Source organism: Ipomoea triloba, chromosome 4, assembly GCF_003576645.1.
Source record: "Ipomoea triloba cultivar NCNSP0323 chromosome 4, ASM357664v1".
Classification (NCBI taxonomy): domain Eukaryota; kingdom Viridiplantae; phylum Streptophyta; class Magnoliopsida; order Solanales; family Convolvulaceae; genus Ipomoea; species Ipomoea triloba.
The window spans coordinates 763,164-786,721 of record NC_044919.1 but is presented as its reverse complement, the minus strand read 5'-3'; the positions used below and the strand labels follow the sequence as shown (position 1 = coordinate 786,721).

Genomic DNA, 23,558 nt, shown 5'->3' with positions numbered 1-23,558 from the left:
TAATTTTTTGATAAGTTGATAAATGTAAAACCATTAAAAATGGTATTTTCATAAAATTTAAATAGGTGCGTTATATATTAAAATTTATTTTTTTTTAAAATAAAAAAGTAAAAATCTTTATGTCAAGTAGTGGTTAAAGCAACATTAAATGAGCTGTGATTTGGTGTCATGTACTCAAAGAAATACAGCATCTATCATTATTGCCACTAATGCAATTAAAGTTAGATGGCCAATAAGGATCGTAGCAAGCAATCACATTATATTTTCAACTTTTTGTTGTAAGCAATTTTGTTCTTTCCTGTTTCCTCCCCAATAGCCCAAAAATAATATATATTTTTTTCTTGATATGATTATATTGTATTGATAAAGATAACACGCATAAAGGAAAAGTGTAAATTGCAATAATGAAACGAATTTACTATTTGGTAGAGTATGAGTTCAAGTATGAAAGATTAGGATGACAATTTGTCCTGCTGAATTCTCGATTCCTATATTGACAGAGATGGGAATAAATTTATTTCTCGAAGAATGGATGGAGACAGAAATGGATAATATGTGTAATTTCTCGTCGTCGCGGATAGGGACAGGGACGAGGATATCCTCCTTGCCCCATCACCGAATAATTACACACACAGAGAGAGAAAATAGGTTTTCAATTTTTAATTATTAAAAATTACATTAATTTAACATTTTGACTAGGGATTGACTGGGAACGGAGATGGAGAATTTTTTCAACTCCACGTCGAGGATGGGGACAGGATTGGGGTCGTGGGGATACTCACCGCTCTTGTCCCGCGCGCTCCATTTCCATCGCTATGAAAGATTGTCTAGTTGTTTAAGTGACAAAACTTTATATTTATACATGTGTAATATTTGTCATGTATCTACAACTAATCAGCGGAATATGTATGTTAGGTATGCGAATAATACGGTTTAAGTTGATGCTAGATAGCTATTGAACTTTGCTTGTTATTTAATTTTTTCATTTAACTGACTAAACTTATCGAATTCAATTACCTAGTTATTCAATCAATTTCATCTTTACTTAAATTATTTGGCGGCCCATTTAGTTCACAGAAAATATTTGAGGAGAAATGAAATTGAAATTCAATGGAAAAAAATTATCGAAAAAATTAATTACAAAAGAAAAGGGGTAGCCAATTTTCCTCAAATTTAAAAAAAATATTTTTCAACGAACCAAATGTGTCCTATATGTTAGTTATTATAGAAATGTTGATATATCAACAAGTGTAAGATGGATATATATATATTGATGTTGAAATGGATAAACGTGGAAATTAAAGATAGAGATGGGAGATGGGGATAACGTGGTATCTGCTGGAAATTGATTGATGATTAATTAATTGAAGACAATCTGTCACATGCATGGCCACAACGTTTACCCACATCTCCCTACAATACGTACATATACTTTGTATTAAGGTTTCCAAATGTTTTTGTTTGTTTTGTTTTTTCCCCTAACGATAAATTAATCAATCTTACATGAAATGTAAGAAATAGCTAGGGTAGTATGCATTAAATAATAGCTAGTGATAAATTTGACTACTTTAACGGTTTAACTATGTCAAAACACTAAAAATATTGTTTGATTAACAATATATTTATATAAAATAACTAATTTTATCAAACATGTTAACTGCTAATTATAAACAACTAATTTTATCAAACATATTTCTATAAACAACTAAAATAATCCGCTGGTCAAAACCGCTAACACAATCCACTAACCGTGATTTCCCAAACAAGACCAAAATCACTTCAAAACCTGTTTATTTTTAATAAATGATATTTTTACGAGTGCTATTGTAAAATAATCTCTATATTATATTCAAACCCTTCCCTTTATACGGGAGGTGGTGGGTTCGAGCCTCAGTGGAGGCAATGTTGACTCTTGTGCTTCAATAGGTTTGAGAAAATAGTTATGAACAGATACTGCATTGTAATAGAGTCAGTAGTATTCAAAAAAAAAATATTCAAGAAATTGAAATGTAATGGGAGTTTTAAGTGAAAAGTTTGGGGCGAGGATAAAAATACCTATAATTCTTAGGAGGAAATTAGAAATATTGAAAATATGTGGTGAAATTCACATGTGTTCGGATCTATTGGGGCAAATTGTAATTATTTTTATGTATTCTGAGAACGATCCGGCGCCGTTTTCGGTTTTCAGTTTTCCACTTCGCAGTCACTGGCGGACATGGACTCTAGCGCTAAATCGCCGCCGCCGTTGATTCCGTCGCTGGAAAACAGGTGGGGAGATAAAATTTCCAAAGCTGTATTATCAGTATACAGTTCTCTACCGAAGAAAGGAAAGCCTCAGGGCCGCGAAGTCACCGTTTTGGCTGCTTTTCTCATCTCTTCTCCTCATCATGGTACAATAAAATTAAACAGATTTTTTTTTTAATTTTAAATTTTTATTTTTACATTTGATTCCTCTGTCTACGAATGCAATTCAATTAATTAAGTATTTATTTCAGAACTGGAGGTGATTTCACTTGGAACCGGGACGAAATGCATTGGGCGTTCTCGCCGGAGTTCAAAAGGAGATGTTGTGAATGATTCTCATGCTGAAATTATAGCCAGAAGAGCTCTTATGAGGTTTAAGTTTTCTCAATTTCCATAATTTTCTGCAATATTGAATAGAAGTTCAGCTTTATACAAGTTTCTGCTGAAACTGTTTGTGTTTTAATAGCAATTCCCGGATCCTTATTTTAGTAACGAAGATTAATAATGTGCAGTGAATTCAGCTTTGATTAGTTTGGAGCATTTAATTCTTTTCAAGCAGAACCATGAATGAGACATGTGAATTTTGGAAGTAGTAATCATGGGAGGGAAATTTTGAATAAAAGGATCTTATGGATTTTCTCTGGATCATATCAGGTATTTCTATGCAGAGATCAAACGTCTTAGCGAGAGTCATACGAATAGGAGGACAATGTTGGATGATGATGAAAGCAAAGGCTTTCTTTTTAATTTAAATGGAGATGGTTTTGGACGAAAACTACTAAGGATGAAGCCGGGTTGGCAATTACATTTATACATATCACAGTTACCGTGTAGGTATTGGTTCCTTTATATTATATTTATTTTTTGGTTACAAAAGATTTTTTTTTGAGTACTATTGACTCTGTTACAATGTAGTATCTGTTCATAATTACTTTTTCAACCTAATGAAGCACAAAGAGCCAATATCGCCTCCACTGAGGCTCGAACCCACCCCCTTCCATCCCCTTTTTTGCCCATTAAATACTTTGTTTCTTTGTAGGTGGAGATGCCTCACCTAGTTCTGAACTTGCTCCTCTGAAAGAGAGTCATTCAAGAATAGACAATCAGCTGTGTTCCTCAGTGGAACTTAATAATTTACCAGAGGTTTCTGAATCTACTGCAAGGATTGATGGTATTAGTCCCATGTCACTTGGATTGTTTCTGTTGTTATAAGTTATAACCTGGACTCATCTTTTGCTGGGTTAATTGACTGAACTATAAATGTCATTAAGCATTGTAGAAACGTCCAGTGACATCCTTTTGTAACTTCCCTGATTTTATTTTATTTTATTTTTCTTAATTGTCTTACTATATGTCCCTTTATGCTATTCTCTTTATGTGCTACTTGTGATAAAGTTAAACCAAGTAGCTTTCTGTTATAATGTTTGAATTTTCCAATTGGATCTTTACAACTATCTGGTGTTGATTGCAAGAAAATAATGATAAACAAAGACTTCATAATTGGATGGACTTTATATTCACATTTTTATTTTCAGGTGAGCATTCAACTTCTATTGGCACAGTTTTGAGGAAGCCTGGTCGTGGAGATACAACTTTGTCAGTGAGCTGCTCAGATAAGATTGCCCGCTGGAATGTTGTTGGAGTTCAAGGTTCCTCAGATGTTCTTTGTAGATATTCTTTCATCAAAACTCAAACTACTAGATATTCTTTAGTAGTCATTCTTCTTATGCAGGAGCTCTACTTTCTTGCTTCATGGAGCCAGTTTACATTTCTTCAATAACAGTTGGACAATCGCTTGTCAGTTCTGAGAATTCTAACATTGAAGATCGAATGAGGAGAGCTGTCTATGACCGGCTCCTACCATTATCAACCGAGTTAATGGCTCCCTATGAAGTGAATAAGGTTTTAATGACTTTCCCTTGTCCTCGGTGATTTCATGTATCTGCAATGAACTGTTAATTCATTGTGTGGTTACAGCCTCTTCTCATGGTAGCTCCGACACCACCAATGGAGTTTCAGCACTCTGAAACTGCCTTGGCAACCTTAACCTGCGGGTAGGAGTGTTTTTCTCATTCTTTCTTATGACATTGTTAGTTTGGCATTGGTTCTTTAGAAGTATCTGAATCACAAACTGAAGGTACTCCATATGCTGGAACAAATCGGGCTTGCATGAAGTAATTCTTGGGACCACCGGGAGGAAGCAGGGCACGTCTGCAAAAGGAGCATTGTCCCCGTCCACGGAGTCATCTTTGTGCAAGTAAGCCGTTTGTAAGTTTATTTTAGTAGGTATAGAAAAGTTTATAAAATTTTAAAGCTATATGCTCGTTCCTTCTCAATGGATTTCTAAGAATGTTGTGTTTATGAGTATTACAATTTCTCTTTGCCTCCCACTTTCCCTCACTTTTCAGTAGATATAAACCGGCATGTCATGTTGAAGCATGCCTTATAGCCATGCCGGCTTGTTAGACCTTTAACATAATACCGGTGCCTAGCCTTTAATGATAAGCGTAGTGTTTGGTTTTGTTGTAAAACACTCTGCAATAAAAAAACGTTACCATCTTCAATTATTTCTTATAGCATCTGTTGCAATCACTGTTCAGGAAGCGCCTTTTGGAGCTATTCTGCTCACTATATCGTAATTGGCTGGATCAACATACTTTTTGTGAGACTTCTTATCGAGAACTAAAGGTAATGTTTACTTCTTTGGCTCCAGATCTACACTGTTCAGGCCCATGAAAATTATTGGACTAAACATTTTTCTATTTTCTATTGCAGGACAGGGCCCAAGAATACACTTCAGCTTCAAAATCCTTTAAGCAGAGCCCACACTTCAAGAATTGGTTTCTGAAACCCCAAAACTTTGAGGCCTTCTCGTATCCTGGACAGTGAGGTGAGGCAAATTACAGCAGTAAGTTCCTTAGTTCTCAAACTAGTTATTGTTCCAAAAGAAGATTCAATTCCGTGAATAAATCTATTTTTTTTTTTGAAAACAGAATAAATCTATTTAATTAAACCATAGTTCTCAAACTAGTTATTGTTCCTAAAGAAGATTCAATTCTGTGAATAAAGCTATATAATTAACCGGTCCTTTCATCGACACTCTTGCACGAACTAAATCTCTAGAAAACCACATAACGTTTATGCATCTCGTTCTGCAGGATTCATTTATTAGTCAAGACAGTACAGCCAGTTTTTATCCCATTGCATACATTTTTGACATTTTTCGTGCTCTCTAGAAGCTTTGAGTATGCGTTTTGCTGAATGAACTGGCATTTATAGTGGGGAACTTTTCTCCTTTGTAATTCATTCTACCCAATTTGTTTTTTATTATGATGCTTTTGTGTACTAAACTAATTACAATATAATGACTGAATTTGATGTGATATTACTATATTAGTCTTGAATCATTTATTACTTTTGCACAACTGGCTAACAGAGTCTACACTACATAGCACATAGTCTGGGTAAAAACCATCAATTTATGTACTTATCCCCATTTATCAGTCTTTCAATATGATTGTTACAGGAACCTAAGTTTGGCCAAAACGTTCAAGTGGGTTTGGTAGAGCTTATGGTTGATTGGTTGATTGTTTGATCTTGAACAAGGCTGTACAGTTGTAGTTTTTGACCAAGTCTTTGAAGTTAGACATAATCCATTCTACTCGCATGGACAATTCAGTTAGTTCCTGAGTAATAGATTGTGGGCAATGACACATGATTGAGTCTTGACAATTGCTGTCGAGAGTTCCTTGTAAGCAATAAACAGTGGTCCTCCCATGATTTATCCCTCCACTATTCTGTTGAGAATTGAGATTAGGGGCGAGAGAATTTTGCCTTGGACCAGAAATAATCCATTCCATGTCTGTCATATTTGAGTGTTTTTCAAGGTGCTGAATGGTTGACAGTAATATCTTTCTATCCTTAAATGCAAATTGCAATTAAGAAATTGTATTAATACCTGCCATAATCCACGCCCAAACATGTTATGCTACATCAAGGTCAAGATAATTAATCTACTATTATTTGCGAATCTAGTTCAATTTTGTAAAATAATAAATACATTCTTCCCTCTCAAGATATATGAAGCATACCCTGTATCTTTTGTGCGGTTTAAGATTACCATACCACTTTATTAAACCCGTAACTAGAAAACGTTCCATTGAAGCACAAGTACTCGGAAGTGCAATTAGATGTAAGGCAGAGATGAGACCCTCATCTAGAAATCTAACCGCCTGTTTGGTTGGATGTAATTGAATTGCAATTACAACATAATTCATTGAGCCCTTCAATTACGTTGTTTGATGGGAGAGAAATGCAATTCCTCCATTTGAGAAAGAAAAATAATATGAAATTACAACATCACCCTTGATGATTATTATTACTATTACCAAGGACATTTTAGTCTTTTCATTAAAATTCTCATAAATTCTATTCCTGCCTACCAAACAATGTAATTTGAATTCTTACTTTATTCACACCTTATTCTTTTCTTATTGAATTACAATTCTTTTTTCCCTAATTTCTTCTTTTCAATCAACCTCCTGTTAAATTAAGGCCTCCATGGGAGTCATCTTCCATAATTTATGGAAGTCATTGTATAGAAATTTGAGATCCTCAACTCCTCATCCAGACAAGCATTAATCTTAAAAATGGAATTATTGATGAGACCCAAATAAATAATTTATTTGAAATAAAGCCGTTCAAATATGTATATCGTATTATCCCATCAAAAAATGAGAACATCGTTTCTCGTACACGAGGAAACGGGCCATCAAACACATGCAGGATGGTTGTTAGCATTCTCGTTTGAGATGAATTGAGGAATATCGTTGGTTCATTCATGGTTTCGATGACCCTAATCACATGCTAATTTGGGTAACCTTTAAGCAACGTACTTAGTTTAATTTTACTAATTGCTATACCACAATTACTTCATTTTCACTTAAAGTCGCCAGGAAGACCAGAAAACATGACATTTCAAAACTTCCTACGCGGTGTTCACAAGAAAGACATCTCTTTCCTAGTATCTAGTGGGTTCACATTTCTCTTCATCCTCAAATCACCTAATTTGCCTTAAAACTATGCACAAAGTTAGCTTCAGTTGCTGTCACCTTGTCTCATCATGTGACGACACCTTCACAAGATATTCATGGGCATAAGAAAAATACAAAATGTCATATATACCAAGTCCTAATGGCATCGGTGACAGTAGTAGGGTGTAGAGTTTCATTCTTACGGGTAATATAATATGAAGTATGTTATTGTAGACTTTTGAGTCACATCTTTTAATTTATCAATCTCTTTTCGCTAGAGGTTGGAAGGGTAATGAGACTTAAATTTTTTATTTTATTTTATGAATTAATACTATTCTTCTTTAACAAATTTTATAATACTATACGATGAAAAACTCGCTACTATTATTTATTTTATAAGGAGATTGGATTATCAGTACTGAAAATACTTGAATTATATTTCGTCCTCTCAAAAGTGGTCAGAATCCTACAATTTTCAGTTAGAAACGAGCCTCCTAACCATTTTTGAGATTCGCAAAAGTCTTCGGTTTCAAAAATTTTGACAACATTATCTTTGTGTTTGAAAATTTCAACTATTTTAGCCCGAGTTAAAAAAAAAACTTAAAATTTTGATCACTTTTTGGATGGTAAAAAATGGTCGAAATATATTTTACAATTTTCAACAGTGTATTTAATTTTTAGGTAACTTATAATAAGCCATTGTATGTAGGTGCATATATACATAGACGTCTATAGGTTAATTAAGACACACAATTATTTATTTATTTATTTATTTTTTAATCATAGCCTAGGGTAGGTTATCTATATATATACATAATGGAAGTGGGGGCACACATTATATAGTCATTAATTAAGCTAATTATTTTGGTGCAGATTAATTAGCTAGAAGGTGAGAAAACATGAGGGAGAGGAATGAGAAGTTGATGAACATATTTTGGCTAAGGCCTGCTTATCACAGACACCAATCCTTCGGAGCTAGATGGAGATCATCCTCAACCAACAAAAAAACCGCCGCCGCCACCCTCACGGCGGCGCTTTTCCTCCTCCTCGCCGTCATATTCGTCGCCTCCTTCTCGACTTTCCGGGGATGGGTTGACCTTGAATCTTCGTTATTGTCGTCAGGTAAGAAAGAAAGTGATGAAGTTTTCGATTTCCCGATTTCTCTAGACTGCGTTGCATGGAACAAGAATAGCACGTGCGCGGCGGGAAAATACCCGACAAGATCATCGTACCTTAATTTCTCCGAAATGGCGGCGCCGGCGCCGGCGAATTGTCCGGAGTATTTCCGGTGGATTCACGAGGACCTGAAGCGGTGGAAGGGGACGGGGATTACGCGGGAGATGGTGGAGAAGGTTCGCCGGAATGCGCATTTCCGGCTGGTGATCTCCGGCGGGAAGATGTACGTGGAGAAGTACAGAGAGAGTATTCAGACCAGGGCTCTGTTCACCATGTGGGGAATTTTGCAGTTGCTTAGATGGTATCCCGGCCAGTTGCCGGATCTTGAGCTCATGTTTGACTGCGACGACCGGCCGGTCGTCCAGGCAAAAGACTACCGGAGACCGGACTCCGGGCCGCCGCCGTTGTTCCGGTACTGTTCGGATGGGGATAGCTTGGACATTGTGTTCCCGGATTGGTCATTTTGGGGCTGGTAAAATGCATGCATGCCAAATATCAATTTAATTTCATTTTATTTTATTTGCCCGAAGGTGTGTAGTGGGTAAATCCTGGCCGGCCCATAGGACCACAAGGAGGTAACCCATAGTCATGGTTGAAAAATCGCTAGGTGTACCTCGAGCTTTCAGGGAATGCAGGGATTAATTCGCGCCTAGGCGTCCGTGTATTTTTTTATTTTTTAAAAATTTGTTTAATTTTTAAAAATTTTTAAGACTTTGTAATTATAACTATTTAATACTTTAATAGTTACTAAAATATTAAATATTAACCTAAAAACATTTGAACAATTTAGGGTTAGAAAGATGTGAACAATAGCTAATCGGCCGACTAAGCGACTTAGTCGGTGTCTAGGCAGCCTAGTCGGCCAACTGTCTAGACCACCGATTATGGTGATACGCTAGGCGGCCGGCCAGCACCCAGCACCTAGACACCGATTAATCGGAGCCTAGGCGGGATTTTTGCAACACTGACCATAGTTAGTTGACCGACTCAAACTAAGAAGATCAATAGGTCGCTCCGATTCTGGCTGGGAGTCGAACTTGTAACTTAATTTATGGTTACCAAGTCAATAGCCTAATCAACTAACTTAGCTGGGGTTAGCCTTATATTTTTATTTTCTTTAATTTACGAAAAGCTCTCAATTGCTGTAAGTTTGGGTGGTACCCGCCTTATAAATCTAGCCGGTAAAAGACCACAAAAAACTTCGTTATAGGTTATTTTTTTTTATTTTCTTTCATTTTAGAGAAAATATTTACTAGGTTAAACACATACAATCACATTAATGAAAATATCTAATGGATGGTATTAATTGAAATTAATATCATAATAAACGTTTGTTGGGGTTTATATATGAATTAAATCTTAGATAATAATTTTTAACGTTTTATTTTTTATTAATATAATCCTCACCTTGCTATCTAGATTACACGAATCTTGAATAGATACATGAATTAACTCTACCTTATTATATTTGATGACTCATTAAATTACATAGGTAAGCAATACAAGCCCTAAATTATATGAAAATCTTATTATTATATCGCATTAACACAAATATTAATAATACTTGATATAATAATTAATTATATAATATATAATTGTATTTAATACTATTAATTAATGTCAATATCAGTCGATTCTATAGAAAAATGAATATAATATATACTAAATTTTGTAGGGCAGAGATAAATATAAAGCCATGGAGAAGTGTGATGAAGGACATAAAAGAAGGGAACAAGAAAACCAAATGGAAGGACAGGGTGCCAATGGCTTATTGGAAGGGCAATCCACATGTGACACCAAATAGGGCTGATCTTCTCAAGTGTAATCTCACTCAACAACATAACTGGAACACTCTCCTTTTTGTTCAGGTACACCTATACATACACACATCTATACAATCACCTAGTCTGGTTCCATTAGTAACATGTGTGAAGTTTGGGAATAATGGTCTGAGATTGAGTCTCACTAGTAATAGTATGGGTTACGCCATGATTTACACCCAGATGCTCTGTTAGGCAGAATTACGTAAATCATTGTATTCTTTATCTCTGTCGAACTATGTAAATTCTTATGTTCTTTATCTTTTTACCTGTTATCTTGTCAAAATTACACGGAGTAGTAAAGATTCATTTTTTCAGGACTGGGTTGAAGAATCAAAAAATGGATACAAGCAATCAAATCTTGAAGACCAATGCACCCACAGGTTAATGCATGAATGCATGGATATATCACTCTTTGTTCATAATCGAACACATAATAACCATTAACTTATATTTTAATTGTGATCGACAAAATATATCTTTCAATTCTACTGACGTTAATTAATTAATTAAGTCGTGTATTATTGAGCTTTGTTTGACATGCAAGAATCTGTGACGTGGTTAATAATGTGTGCAGATACAAGATCTACATAGAAGGATGGGCATGGTCTGTGAGTGAGAAATACATATTGTCATGCGACTCACCAACGTTGTACGTTACACCTCGTTACCATGATTTCTTCATTAGAGGCATGATCCCCCAACAACACTATTGGCCTATTAGGGACAATGATAAGTGCAAGTCTCTCCAATTTGCTGTTGAGTGGGGCAATAATCACACTGACAAGGTAATTATATTCAGTGTAAAATATAAAAGTAACATATATTTTTAGGAAAAAAAAAGTACAATATAAAATTGTGTTATATACAAAGAAAATTATTACCCTTTTTTTTGGTTTTTTGTTTTTTGTTTTTTGTTTTTGTTTTTGTTTTTTGTTTTTTTTTTGTTTTTTGTTTTTTGTTTTTTTATTTTATTTTTTGTATCCAGTACAACCAAGGTATAGTAAGAATGGTTGGTTGCGTTAGGTATACTATGGTTATGGTGACATGCATTTTGAGAATAAAAATAAAAAAATAGTAACAAAATCGCATTATATATAGGGAATGATTTTGATGTCAATGGGTACCTGTGCTTTTTGTATCGGGTTCAACCAAGGCATAGTAAATATGTTTGGTTGCATTAAGCTAAGGTATATATATACTATGGTACATTACAATTACATACATGTTGAGACAAAAAGAATATGCAATAAAATTGCATTATATACATAGGGAATGGTTAATTACTCGATATGTTAATGGGTATCTGTGCTTTCTGTATAGGATACAACCAACTCATAGTATATTTGGTTGCATAAGCCGTATACTATGATTACAAAAGTTGATAATATCTAGACCAGTCGAAAAATAATACATAGTTGTACTTGATACAAAAGTCACTGACACCTTAAAAATTTCCTAAACATACACAAATTCCAAGGCACTATACTATTGATTGTATTTAGTATTATCATGTATTTCTCACACTATACCAAGATGCATGATTGACATATTCGGCATAGGTGCTGATCAGCATGGTAAACTTTCTCCATGAATATAATGAAAAAATATGTTGATCAGCATGATAAACTTTCTCCATGAATATAATGAAAAATCGAAATCTTCACAGGCACAAGCAATTGGGGAAGCAGGGAGCCACTTTATGCAAGAAGACATGAAGATGGAGAACATATTTGACTTCATGTTCCATTTATTGAGTGAATATGCAAAGCTACTAAGGTTCAAACCTGAAATTCCTCAAAATGCAGTTGAGGTTTGCCCAGAATCTCTGGCCTGTTCTGCAGATGGTCCATGGAGAAAGTTCATGGAGGAATCATTGGAGCAATCTCCCAGTAACACTGCTCCATGCACTTTGCCACCACCTTATGATCCTCAACAGCTTGGGACTTTCCTTGACAAAAAGATTAGGGCTACAAAGCAAGTTGAGGCTTGGGAGAATGAATATTGGAGTAAAAGAAATAAGAATTGAAGCTATGATGAAGCAAGCTAGCTAGGGCAGTCTTTGCTTAATTGATTTGTTCTCTCTAATTAACTTGTTTTTGTGTGATTGTGTTGGGTTATAAATGCATAAAGAGGAACCATGACTTTTGTTGTAACTCTATTGATTCTTCTTTTTGAATGATTAATTAATAAGCGTATATACTATTACATACGGACGCATATACCAGGATGGTGATTGAAAATTTAAAACAAGTCCGGCAATCTTACCATCCAAATTTTTTTGTCAATCTTTGGAGGTGGTTGGCATTTCTGACCACTTACAATGGGTGGTTGGTAATACCATAATAACATACATTTTTTTAGATTCATCCTTATAGTTTGAAAATTAGTAACACGTCTAACAACCTAATCCCTCTGTTCAGTCGGCAATATTGATAGGCAAGTGGGTCCCGGTCCAAACTAGGCCCAATCCAAATTCGGTGAAATCTATGCATGATTTTTTTTTTCATGATGGATTCAGGGTTGGTTCAGTCTTGAACTGGCTTGTGATCACATCTATTCATTAGACATTTTTTAAATTTATAAAGCGATCCGAAAAGTCTTTATCGGGTTAGCAATTGACATGTAATTTTTTATTTTATTTATTTTATAGCTAAAGTGGTCTAGAAAGTTGATGGATAACTTGATTTTTTAGTGTAAATTTTAAGTTTCCTCATGAATCAAGATTTTTGAAAATAAAAATTAAAGAAAAAATATATTTGAATCATTATAAATTTCCAAATAGTAACTTCTACCACCTTTGCCTGAACTAATTGAAACCAACACTACAACAAGGGATGACTGATAGCAGAAATAATCCGCTTTTATGTTAAGAATGTTGGAACCTTGTCAGTCTTATGAATGATTCTCTTTCACCTCAGAATTAATGGGAATATTTTCAGGTAATGTCCTAATCATCAGCTGTGTTGACCTGAAACTAAGGAACAACAATGGGGTCCTTACATTTCTCCCCATCTTGTGGGGTATGAATTTTCTCATCAATCTAGATTTTTGAAAAAAAAAAAAAAGAAAAAAAAAAAACAAAGAAGGCAAAGATTTTATGTTGTTCAGACTGTCTGATTCTTTAGTTAGGTAATCAAAACACTGTATGGAATGATAGGCAGACAACATAAGATTACCACTTTAGGGTTCTTTCTGGTAATCCTTCTGATTACTGCAATCAGTGTCCAATGGATGGACATGGTAAATTCATTTTGATCCCCTTCAGATCTTTTAGTTGTAATATAATCTTTACAGTTTTCGGTTTTTGCCTCGAAATTTTTGCACCAGATCTTGTGTCATTTCATGTGGTTAAGTGTCATAAGTCATAACCCCTCATGTTGATTAGCTATTCGTGAATTAGTTAAACCCGAGTTGTTGAAACAAGATTTGGTGCAAATATGAACAGATATTACATTGTAACAGAGTCAATAATAATATACTACATTGGGGCAAGTAGCATTGTTGTTTATGTTTCTGTGACATTATAAATTTGTTTTTTTCAGTCTATTCTGTCAGGTGCATTTCAGAGAAACTCTAACAGTGTTTTCCCTGAGGTGTCCTGTTCCACCGAGTGTCCCGAAAGAACGGTGCTCGTGCCCGAGGCTGCACAAAGCTCGGTGGCCGAGGCATGCCCCGAGTACTTCAGGTGGATCCACGAGGACCTGAAGCCCTGGAAGGCGACAGGGATCACGAGGGAAATGGTTGAGAAAGCCCGGGAAGTGGCACACATTAGGGTGCTTGTAGTGAGTGGAGTGTTGTATGTGGAGAAGTTTAAACAGGTTTTCCAAACCAGGGACATGGTGACACTGTGGGGGATTTTGCAACTCCTTACATTGTACCCAGGTAGGGTCCCAGATTTGGATATGATGTTCGAGTTGGGAGATATGCCCGTGATAAAAAAACAGGCCTACCGGGCTGCAGCTCCTCCCCCGCTGTTTCATTACTGCGGTGATTCCTCGAGTCATGACATCGTTTTCCCTGATTGGTCCTTTTGGGGATGGTAAAAACACAACCCCATGAATCCTAGCTAGGCCACAATTATAATGCTTAAAAACCCGAAAATGGTTAACATTTCTGTTTCTGTTTCTGCAATATTTTCCAGGCCTGAGCTCAAAATAAGGCCTTGGGAGGTCTTGAAAAAGGAGTTGCAAGAAACCAATGAGGGGAGAAAGTGGGAGGATCGAGAGCCTTTCGCGTATTGGAAAGGGAACACGAAGCTGAGCCTTGCGAGGCGGGATCTTGTCAATTGCAATGCCACTGATAATAAGGAAGAATGGAATGCCAGGATCTATGATATGGTAACTAATGATGAACCATTTAGCCTAAAAAACCCCTCCATAAGGTCCAGTTTTGTACTAAAGACTGTATTAGCCATTTTCAGGACTGGCATCGCGAGAAGAAGCAGGGATTCAACACGTCGGATTTAGTGAACCAATGCACTCATAGGTGTGTGTGTGAATTGTAAAAATGAGTTAAGGTTTCACACGATTATTAGTTTCGATTCTCACAAGATGACGATATGTGTGACAGGTATAAAATTTATGTTGAAGGGATTTCATGGTCTGTTAGCCAGAAGTATATTCTGGCCTGTGATTCCATGAGTCTGGTCATAAACCCTCATTACTATGATTTCTTCACGAGAAGCCTTATCCCGACGATCCATTTCTGGCCGATCAGTGAGAAAAACAAATGCAGAGCCATCAAGTATGCTGTAGATTGGGGCAATGCTCATCCAAAACAGGTAAAATCTTCACTGGTTTTTTTTTTTTTTTTTTTGAGTTCTACTGACTCTGTTACAATGTAGTATCTGTTCATAAATCTTCACTGGTTTGATCATTGATGATTGAGTTTTCTGATTTTTCGCCTTATCAGGCCAAGGGAATTGGGAGAGCGGGGAGCCAATATGTTCAAGAGAAGCTAATAATGAAGTATGTGTATGACTACATGTTTCATCTGCTGCAAGAATACGCGAAGCTGTTGAGGTATCAGCCGAGTGTGCCCGAAGGGGCTGTTGAAGTGTGCTATGAGGCATTGATTTGCTCGGTCAAAGGATTGAGGAAGAGGTACAGATTGAATTCAATGGTGAATAATGCTTCAGAATCAAGCCCTTGCTCCTTGCCTCTCCCCTCCAACCCTCAAAATCTTCGGGCGTTTCTTGAGAAGAAACGCGATCTAATTAGGCAGGTTGAGCTCCGGGAAGCTGCAAACGAAAACTCCAGACAAGCACAGCTATGAAAGCTGTTGTTTCTTTAGAAATCCCACTGCAATTGCAGATGCAGTATAGCTTCTAGTGTCATCAAAGATGATTATTAGCCTTTTTTGTCTTCTTTCGAACGAAATTTGCAGACAAGCACAACTATGTAACTGTTGTTTCTTTAGAAATCCCACTGCAATTTCAGATCCATTATAGCTTCTAGTATCATCATTTCGACAAATAGTGTCCTTCTATGAGATTGAGCACATGCTTCAATTCTGTCTCCTTCATAGCTGTTTTCACGAAAACTCTCTTTTACACTAACTTATCTTGTACCACCACTGTAAATATATAAAATCCTTATATCAACTCAAAAGTTCAAGGATTTCCCACAATTTCAATTGCAGAATTTACTGTCATTGGCCTGCCAGATTCATTCATGATCGTTGTCAAGAAGATTCCCCCGGTGTCATAATAAATTCATAAGAGTTTGATGCACTGGAAAAGGCGCCTCCAAGGAAACAGAAAATCTAAGAAAACATTGATTGATAAATAATAAGAATGGTTTTTAGACTGCATAGTTGGTTCTGAAGTTTTTACAGTTTGTTTCATCCAAATATCCAATCATACTGAAATGAGATCTCAAATGAGTTGTGAAAGAAAGGAAAAAGGGAAAGAGCAAAGGGTAGAGAATAACAATTGGTAAAATGAAAGGCATTATATGATTGACCTTAACATATACAAAACAAAAAATGACAAAAACAATGTTCAAATACAAAAAAACTTTCAGGAGAAATAAGTGGATAATCTCATCTTATCCTCAGACAGAACTAATTAACCAGCAGAAAATCCCAGAAACTGAGATGTTTATGAAGTAACGAAAAAGACTAAAACGCCGCGATGGAGGTAAAACTTTTAGTAGGCTCTCCCTTTGAAGGTATCCAAGCTCATCTCACTGGCATCAGTTGCCTGCAACTCCACCTGCACGCCATCGAGCTCTCTCCTGAACCTGTCTTTCGAGCTTGCATACACCATCTTGCTCCTAATTGGAGCGGTTTCTGGTGCCCTGCATCCACACAGACCGAACATCGGATTGATGGGAAATAAGTAAACAAAATCAGAACAGAAATGAATGATTGTTTGCAGTGGATTAGAACACATTTACCATGCAACAAAGAAGATCTTGCTCTTTTGGCAGTTCTCATCAGTGGTGAAATCATAGTCATAAACAGCATAGCGACACTCGTTTGGAGGCATGCTGTTAGCGAATTGGACATGAGTCTCCTCATGGCTCCCAAGCTTTTCAACCACTACAGCCTGGCTTGCCTCATCAATCTTGAACACAATGTATCTGTAGTTCCTCTTGGACTTCAGCTCCAGGAATTTCAACTTGCATTCATCAACCACACCAACCCCAGATGCAGAGTTTGCCTAATCATGCCATCAACAAAGTATTTCATCAAAGATTTCATATTTCCAACAAAAAAAAATGTTTTAACATAACATTCTGCAAATCATTAGGGCACCATCTAAGAGAAATTGAAAGCAGGTTTCAAGACTAAAGCTGGAAACTTTCTAATCTATGTAAAACATGTTTTGATCTTTGGGTGACGAGGGAAATTCACAGCCACTACCCGAGGGTGTGTACTAGGTAAATTCAGTCTAACGCAAATGACCACAAGAAAGCATAAGTTGCCTATAGTCGATCAGATTAAACCAAGAAACCCAATAGATCATCCGTTGGGAGTCCAACTTGTAACCTTGTGGTTACCAATCGACAGCCTGACCAACTTGGCTAGGGTTGCCGCAACATGTTTTGATCTTGTAGAATAATGTTGTCTCATGTGAGAAATGCATGGATCAAATTGCAAATAGAATGATGCAATCATAACCATTTAAAGTTTGAAACTTTTTAATCTAATGCAAAACATGATCTGATCTTCTTGTAGAATAATGCTGTCTCCTGTGAGAAATGCATGACTCAAATTGCAAATAAAATGCTGCAATCATAACTATGAAAAGTTGGAAAACTTTTTAATGAATGCAAAACATGTTCTGATCTTATTGTTGAACAATGTTGTCTGATCTCCTGTGAGAAATGCATGAATCAAATTGCAAATAGAATGCTGCAATCATAAATCTGTAATCTTGAAAACCTACCATTTTGTGCTGTGGCTAAATGTTCAGGACTCTTCTTCTGCTATTGTGAACAAAACCAATATTGAGAAAAATGAAGAAAAAGAAGAAAATGTATGCTTGAAAGAGAGAGGGAGAGAGATCTTAGGTTTTAGAAGGTGAGATAGAAATGTTCAATGGGCTGAGAGAGTTTCCAGGGCAGTTTGGAGAAAATTGAGGTTTAGATTACCCCAAATGGCAATCAATCTGATGAATAGATCAGATTATCATATCTTTTATGTATTTATTTTTTTCCTCCTAATATAATAGTGTCAATATTTCGTTCCTATAATATATATCATGTCATACAGCACCTGTCATGTAACATGTATATGTTATTATATCAAACATGGGAAAAAAGAGCAAATTTTTATGTAATTTTGTTTTAAAGGAAGAAATATTGTATAGGAATTGAAGAGATTTGAAATTTGAACACTTTATTTGGAGATTTGTTTCCAATTATATTAAAATAAAAGAAATATCACAAATTTATTTCTTGATTATCAAAGTTTGAGGAGTTCATCTAACAATTGGCCAAAGAACTTAATTGCGTTCTTTTATTTAATGAAATCCTAAATTATTAATTGAAAAAGGAATAAGGTTCAAATTGGCTACTGAACGTAACCTGAAAGTGCAATTAGGTAGGCCACTGAACACTTCAAATACATGCAATTTCACTTGATAGCAGGTTACCTTCCATTTCATCAGGTTGCTTGCTTACATGGATGGTGAGTTGACATTTTGAAATATTTTTTAATAAAAACTTTAAAATTAAAAATTAATTAAAATATTAATATTAAAAAATATATATTTTTTAATTTTTAATTTTATTTTTTAATATTTATTAAATAATAAACTTTAAAAATAAAAATTAATTAATAATAATAATATTAAAAATATTTAAAAAAAAATATTTAAAAATTAATATTTTTAAAATTTTTATTTTTAATTTTTATATTTATTATTAAAAAATTATTTTAAAATGCCACATCACCATCCATGTAGGTAGACAACCTGATGAAATGGAATGTAAATCTGGTGAAATTGCATGCATTTAGAGTGTTCAGTGGCCTAATTGCACATTTTTTTTCGTTCAGTGACCTAATTGTACTTTTATGTTACGTTCAGTGGTCAATTTGAACGTTATTCCATTGAAAAATGAAAACCAAATTCACCAACTCCAAACTACTTACAAGTAAAAATAGTTCATATAGATTAACTTGAAACGTACTCATTTATTAGAGTTTGGCTCTTCGTGGACCCATAAATTATTTATATATATATATATATAATTCAAAGTTTCTAAAATACATATTTGAAATTTGGGAATTTGTTATATCATTAATTTGATATGTGCATTTGGTTATAGTTTTAGATTGGGAGGACCAATCTCTTCAAAGACCAAAAATAGCTATAACAGTTGATTTTTTTTTTTTATTTATTTGTATTTTTTTAAGCCTAAAGCACTTCATTCATAAACATCCAAAGACAGAACATCATAAACAAAAAGAGGAGGAAAGCCAAACCACTCCATCACTCCGTACAATGACTGAACCACTCTAACTAATTCATGAGCTGTTACGTTCGCAAACGATAAACAAAACATAAGCAAGCTAGATAGAAGCAAAGGACAGCAAATACAGTCCTGTATGTATGTATGTATGTACGTATGTAATTACAATTCTGTGTTCTTGAAAACATACCATGCATTGTTGTCTTCTGCCTAAAAGTGAATACAAGGAAGGTATCAATTATCAGTTATCCACTTCTATCTCTTCTTCACTCACGCTTTCCTCAGATGCCCAACCCTGTCATGAGTCACATAATTTAATTAAATCTGCTTGGCAAAATTTGAAAAAATGCAATTCAGAAAGAGAAAGGGTGACATACATATAATGTGCCTCCCTCAATAACAACCATATCGTTGTTTCCATAGTCACGTTGCTCTTCTTGAATTTTCTTGGCAGATTCCGCAGCGGAAGGAAGACATTTCCATAATTTGATTGACTTCAATGTTGAAATTTCAGCAAAGCCAATTGGGATCTCTCTCAATTCATGGCAATACATAATATATAGGTGCTCAAGTTTTGGAAAATTTTGACTACTAGCTTTCCAATGCTTGAGATCACAAACAAAGATAACTAAAGCAATTAACTGGCAAAATATCACTTCCTCTTGTATTTCCCATTCTTTGCCTACAATGAAGACAATTAACTTGAGCACCTCTAGCCTAGGTAACTTGCTAAGAAGATTAATTTTCTCATCACACACAAATCCAACTCCATTTAATGTCAACTTCCTAAGGTTTTTCAAGAGAGCAATACTATTATTAATTACATTAAGTGTATTACCGGAATATAAAATCTTCAGTCCCTCGAACTGCTCTAAATAAGCTAAGTTCGCAATGCAAGCATTAATCTTGCTGCCTTCACATGCAATATGTACCTTCTTCAAGCATGGAATATTGGTAATCCATTCTTTTGAGCAATCATCATCTCTTATCCTACCAACTTATGAACAAAATTGGGAGGATTTCCACAAAAAGGGAAGCGGCAACGAATATCCTGTAGTTGTGGAAACTTCAAATACTTCCCTCCTTCATCTAATCTGCTATATGATACTCTTCCATTACAATCAAGTGTTTGAATATTCCAAGACCTTGACAATTCTATACTCTCTCTACCTCTTGACTCTAGGAATCCATGAGTCCTAGACAGTTCTATACTATTTTCAACATCTAGGAATCTCAAATGTACAGTATTCACATTATTTTTGATCCTGACATAACTAGTATAATCGAAGAGTACTCTCAGTAGATTGACATTTCTAAAATCTGGATATAATTTCCTCCACACAAAACTGAAGAAGGATCTACAGCTTTTCCAAGTAAAATGATGTATTGTAGACATGTCAAAATCTTTATATTGGATGCTTACCCAGCGAAAACCTTTTTGAGGAAAATAAGAACTATTTTCACTTTGGACAACATGCAAAAGGTTCTCGTTTTGAGCTTCTCTCATACAAAAGGCATGCAATAAATCATGCATCCTAAACCTCTTAATTTTTCTTCCACAACAGCTTAGCTCGCATAAAATTATCAGATTTCTATCCATAAGTTCTTGCACGTACCTATTAGCCACTGCATCAAAGCTTTCATTCTCAAATGCCTTTACGAGTCCTTCCGCAAGCCATAACTTTGCAAGTTCATTAGCATTGATCACGCGATCTTCTGGAAAAACTCCCAAATATAAGAAACAAGCTTTCAAGTTGTGCGGCAAATGATTGTAACTCAATGAGATTATTCTCAAACATTCTTCATCATCTAGAGTAGTTGCAGAAGAAGAACTTAGAGTATTGGCAGTATTCTTCCACTCATCTAGAGTGATGAGTTTGGAAAAAAGGCCTGCAACCACAATAATTGCCAAAGGCAATCCCTTGCATTTTTCAACTACCGATCTCCCAATCATTTCAAATTCAGCACAGCGAGATTTACCTGCCCTTTCATTAAATAGTTTCCAACTCTCACTTTGTTCTAACAATTGCATTTGATGAGAAAGATCATTTTGGGTGCAGATATGATTAGCCACTTCACCAATGCGAGTAGTCAACAATACTCGACTACCATATCCATCATCAGGAAAGCAAGTTTTGAGAGCATCCCATGCCTCTACACTCCATACGTCATCCATCACAACCAAGTATCTTTGATGCTTGAAACTTTGGTAGAGTCGTAATGCTAGGTCCTCCTCACTTCTTTTGTCTGCATCGTCTTTGGAACCAAGAAGATCTAAGAGCATTTGCCTCTGACTGTGATGTTGTGATGCGACAGTCCATGTTTGCTTATCAAAATGGGAAGTGATTGATGGATGTTCATAAATTTTCTTTGCTAATGTTGTCTTACCAATACCTCCCATACCTTTAATGGAGACAATTTCTAGTTGTTTAGATGGATGTTGGATTAGCATCTCCTTTATACTCTCGAACTCATCCTGTTTTCCTACCATTATTTCTTTGGAGCGTGAAACATGGTGGGAAGAATAAGGCAGGGTGATACCTTGATCAGAAGGTATTGGGAATACATGAAGGGAAGCAGGCTGGTTTGTTCCTGCTTGTAGATGATGTTTGAATAGCTGATACTCCTCCTTGGCTTTCGCCAACTCTTGAGTGATGGCATCAATGTCTTGAACAGCTGGGTGCAAAATACGACGGAATTTGAGACAAGGATGTGTTTTTCCCCTTAGCGGATGCAAAATTTGATGAAGCCTCTGGCAATGATGAGTACTGCTTTTCTCACCCTCTGGCATTTGTTTTACTTCTTCTTCTTCTCCCTTCCCCTTCCCCTTCCCCTCCTCCGGTGGCTGAAATGTCTGATCCACAATTCTGTCAAAAATATCAAAAATTCCATCAAAAATTCTGGTTTCCTCTTCTTCGAGTTGAATTTCATCCTCATAAAGATGTAGTACTTGGAGTTCAATTTCATCCTCAATCCTGGAAGCTACATCTCTGAGCTTTGTTTCCAACTCTTTTATTGCTTCAACACCATCCATTCTATTCTCATCGAATAGTTCCATCAGGGATCCAAGCTTGTTGAGGAGAGATTGGGCCAGGTCTTTGTTGCAGGGGATGAGTTGGTTTTGTTGTAGAATTGGACGAGGCAGAGGTTGCAAGAACTCAAGCTCAAGCGTCCTCATAAGAGAAAGCACAACCACACAAGCCATTCTTCTCTCTGTATCTCTAGCTTGCTGTGTGTAGGTGTAACGTAAAAGAGAGAGCGTTGTTTGTTTGAGTGAAGGTTTTAGCAGAAGGAAGATGAAGATGGTGACTGATCTCGGTGCAATAATACCATGCCTACAGCTTTGTTGCAATAATTCAAGAGTAGGGGCCACTGTTTTATTTGATTTTCATTTTTTTTAATTTAAAAAAAAAAACTCATCAAATAGTTATTGGCCAATAGAATCTTGATTGAATTAGTGATATCAATATCAAGAGCTAGTACTACTCTAAAAAAACGCCATTATTACATTTTATATTCCATCACTTTCTCCAACTTGGTGCTATAATAATCCAAGATAGCTAGGGGCTTCACTATTTTGTCAAGTGTTAAAATATTAGCATAAAAATTACATTCACTTTGAATTAATATTTTAAAAGGGATTTATTATTGCTTTGGGTTGAGTAAAAGTATATTTGGATTCTCATTATTAATGAGATGAATTTCGTATATTTATAATGAGAAATTATTTTTTAAATTATACGCATCAAGTCAAGAAAATAGTTGAAACTAGTGACAAAACTAGAGAAAGTGAAAATTGTTGTTTCCTGGCAATTAAATAAAAGGAGACTTCAATTTCCTATACTAAAATCAATAGATTTTCGTTTTCATTATAAAGTTAAATAAACCTTATATATATATCCAGTGTAAATACAACAATTTCGCATCTCTATTCAGTGTATATATACAACCTTATTAGCTTAATTATGCAGTAGAATACTATGAATGAAATATTCCATTTCCTCCATCTCTGATCTATTTCACATCAAAATGCTCGAAAAAGGTTTGTACAGATGCAAGCTATACTAAGGTTGTTAATTTGTAGAGATATTTCATAAATTGTTTGTGGCTACAGATCAGATTATTTTCTGATCTTCAATACAAGAAGTGCAATAATTGAAGATCAATTGTGGTCACGACAGTGATACCTTCAAAATTTTGTACAAGTTATAAATTTGTACAAGTGGGGCAATGAAGTTCATAAATAGAATATGAGCTAATTAATGAGCCTCAACTTGTTTGAGTGAAGGTTTGCAGAAGCAACTGAAGCAAGATGATGAATGGAATATGATATGTTTTCAAAAAAAAAAAAAAATGGAATA

The 23,558-nt window shown here is 35.4% G+C and overlaps 5 protein-coding genes across 8 annotated transcripts; 3 read left to right on the top strand and 2 right to left on the bottom strand.

The window, feature by feature from the left end:
* The first annotated feature begins 2,182 nt into the window (after positions 1-2,182).
* On the top strand, positions 2,183-6,152 carry LOC116015410 (tRNA-specific adenosine deaminase TAD1). Of its 4 annotated transcripts, none has more exons than XM_031255468.1 (11): positions 2,183-2,390; positions 2,496-2,616; positions 2,899-3,074; positions 3,284-3,415; positions 3,780-3,893; positions 3,977-4,146; positions 4,222-4,298; positions 4,382-4,501; positions 4,845-4,932; positions 5,020-5,134; positions 5,771-6,152. In XM_031255468.1, exons 1-10 carry the CDS (start codon positions 2,216-2,218, stop codon positions 5,131-5,133), a joined length of 1,287 nt encoding a protein of 428 aa, XP_031111328.1. In that variant the 5' UTR covers positions 2,183-2,215; the 3' UTR covers position 5,134; positions 5,771-6,152. The 4 variants fall into 4 exon arrangements, with proteins under 4 accessions (XP_031111328.1, XP_031111327.1, XP_031111325.1 ...); XM_031255467.1 differs by having other exon boundaries at positions 5,020-5,152; XM_031255465.1 differs by lacking the exon at positions 5,771-6,152 and adding an exon at positions 5,403-5,640.
* Positions 6,153-8,145: 1,993 nt separating this feature from the next.
* On the top strand, positions 8,146-12,429 carry LOC116015345 (O-glucosyltransferase rumi homolog). Its single transcript, XM_031255381.1, has 5 exons — positions 8,146-8,925; positions 10,129-10,321; positions 10,592-10,656; positions 10,851-11,061; positions 11,943-12,429. The coding sequence occupies exons 1-5, from the start codon at positions 8,177-8,179 to the stop codon at positions 12,300-12,302; spliced, it is 1,578 nt and encodes a 525-aa protein (XP_031111241.1). The 5' UTR covers positions 8,146-8,176; the 3' UTR covers positions 12,303-12,429.
* An 834-nt stretch (positions 12,430-13,263) lies between these two features.
* LOC116017545 (protein O-glucosyltransferase 1-like) lies at positions 13,264-15,550 on the top strand. The gene is made up of 7 exons (XM_031258156.1): positions 13,264-13,296; positions 13,406-13,516; positions 13,819-14,315; positions 14,418-14,613; positions 14,697-14,761; positions 14,846-15,056; positions 15,188-15,550. The coding sequence occupies exons 1-7, from the start codon at positions 13,264-13,266 to the stop codon at positions 15,548-15,550; spliced, it is 1,476 nt and encodes a 491-aa protein (XP_031114016.1).
* Positions 15,551-16,208: 658 nt separating this feature from the next.
* LOC116016562 (actin-depolymerizing factor 10-like) lies at positions 16,209-18,281 on the bottom strand. The gene is made up of 3 exons (XM_031256886.1): positions 17,670-18,281; positions 16,675-16,940; positions 16,209-16,575 (listed from the first exon to the last, which is right to left on the bottom strand). The coding sequence occupies exons 1-3, from the start codon at positions 17,670-17,672 to the stop codon at positions 16,425-16,427; spliced, it is 420 nt and encodes a 139-aa protein (XP_031112746.1). The 5' UTR covers positions 17,673-18,281; the 3' UTR covers positions 16,209-16,424.
* Positions 18,282-19,404: 1,123 nt separating this feature from the next.
* LOC116016561 (disease resistance protein RPP8-like) lies at positions 19,405-22,507 on the bottom strand. The gene is made up of 4 exons (XM_031256885.1): positions 21,178-22,507; positions 20,814-20,913; positions 19,575-19,691; positions 19,405-19,492 (listed from the first exon to the last, which is right to left on the bottom strand). The coding sequence occupies exons 1-4, from the start codon at positions 22,400-22,402 to the stop codon at positions 19,468-19,470; spliced, it is 1,467 nt and encodes a 488-aa protein (XP_031112745.1). The 5' UTR covers positions 22,403-22,507; the 3' UTR covers positions 19,405-19,467.
* Between the last annotated feature and the right edge of the window lie 1,051 nt (positions 22,508-23,558).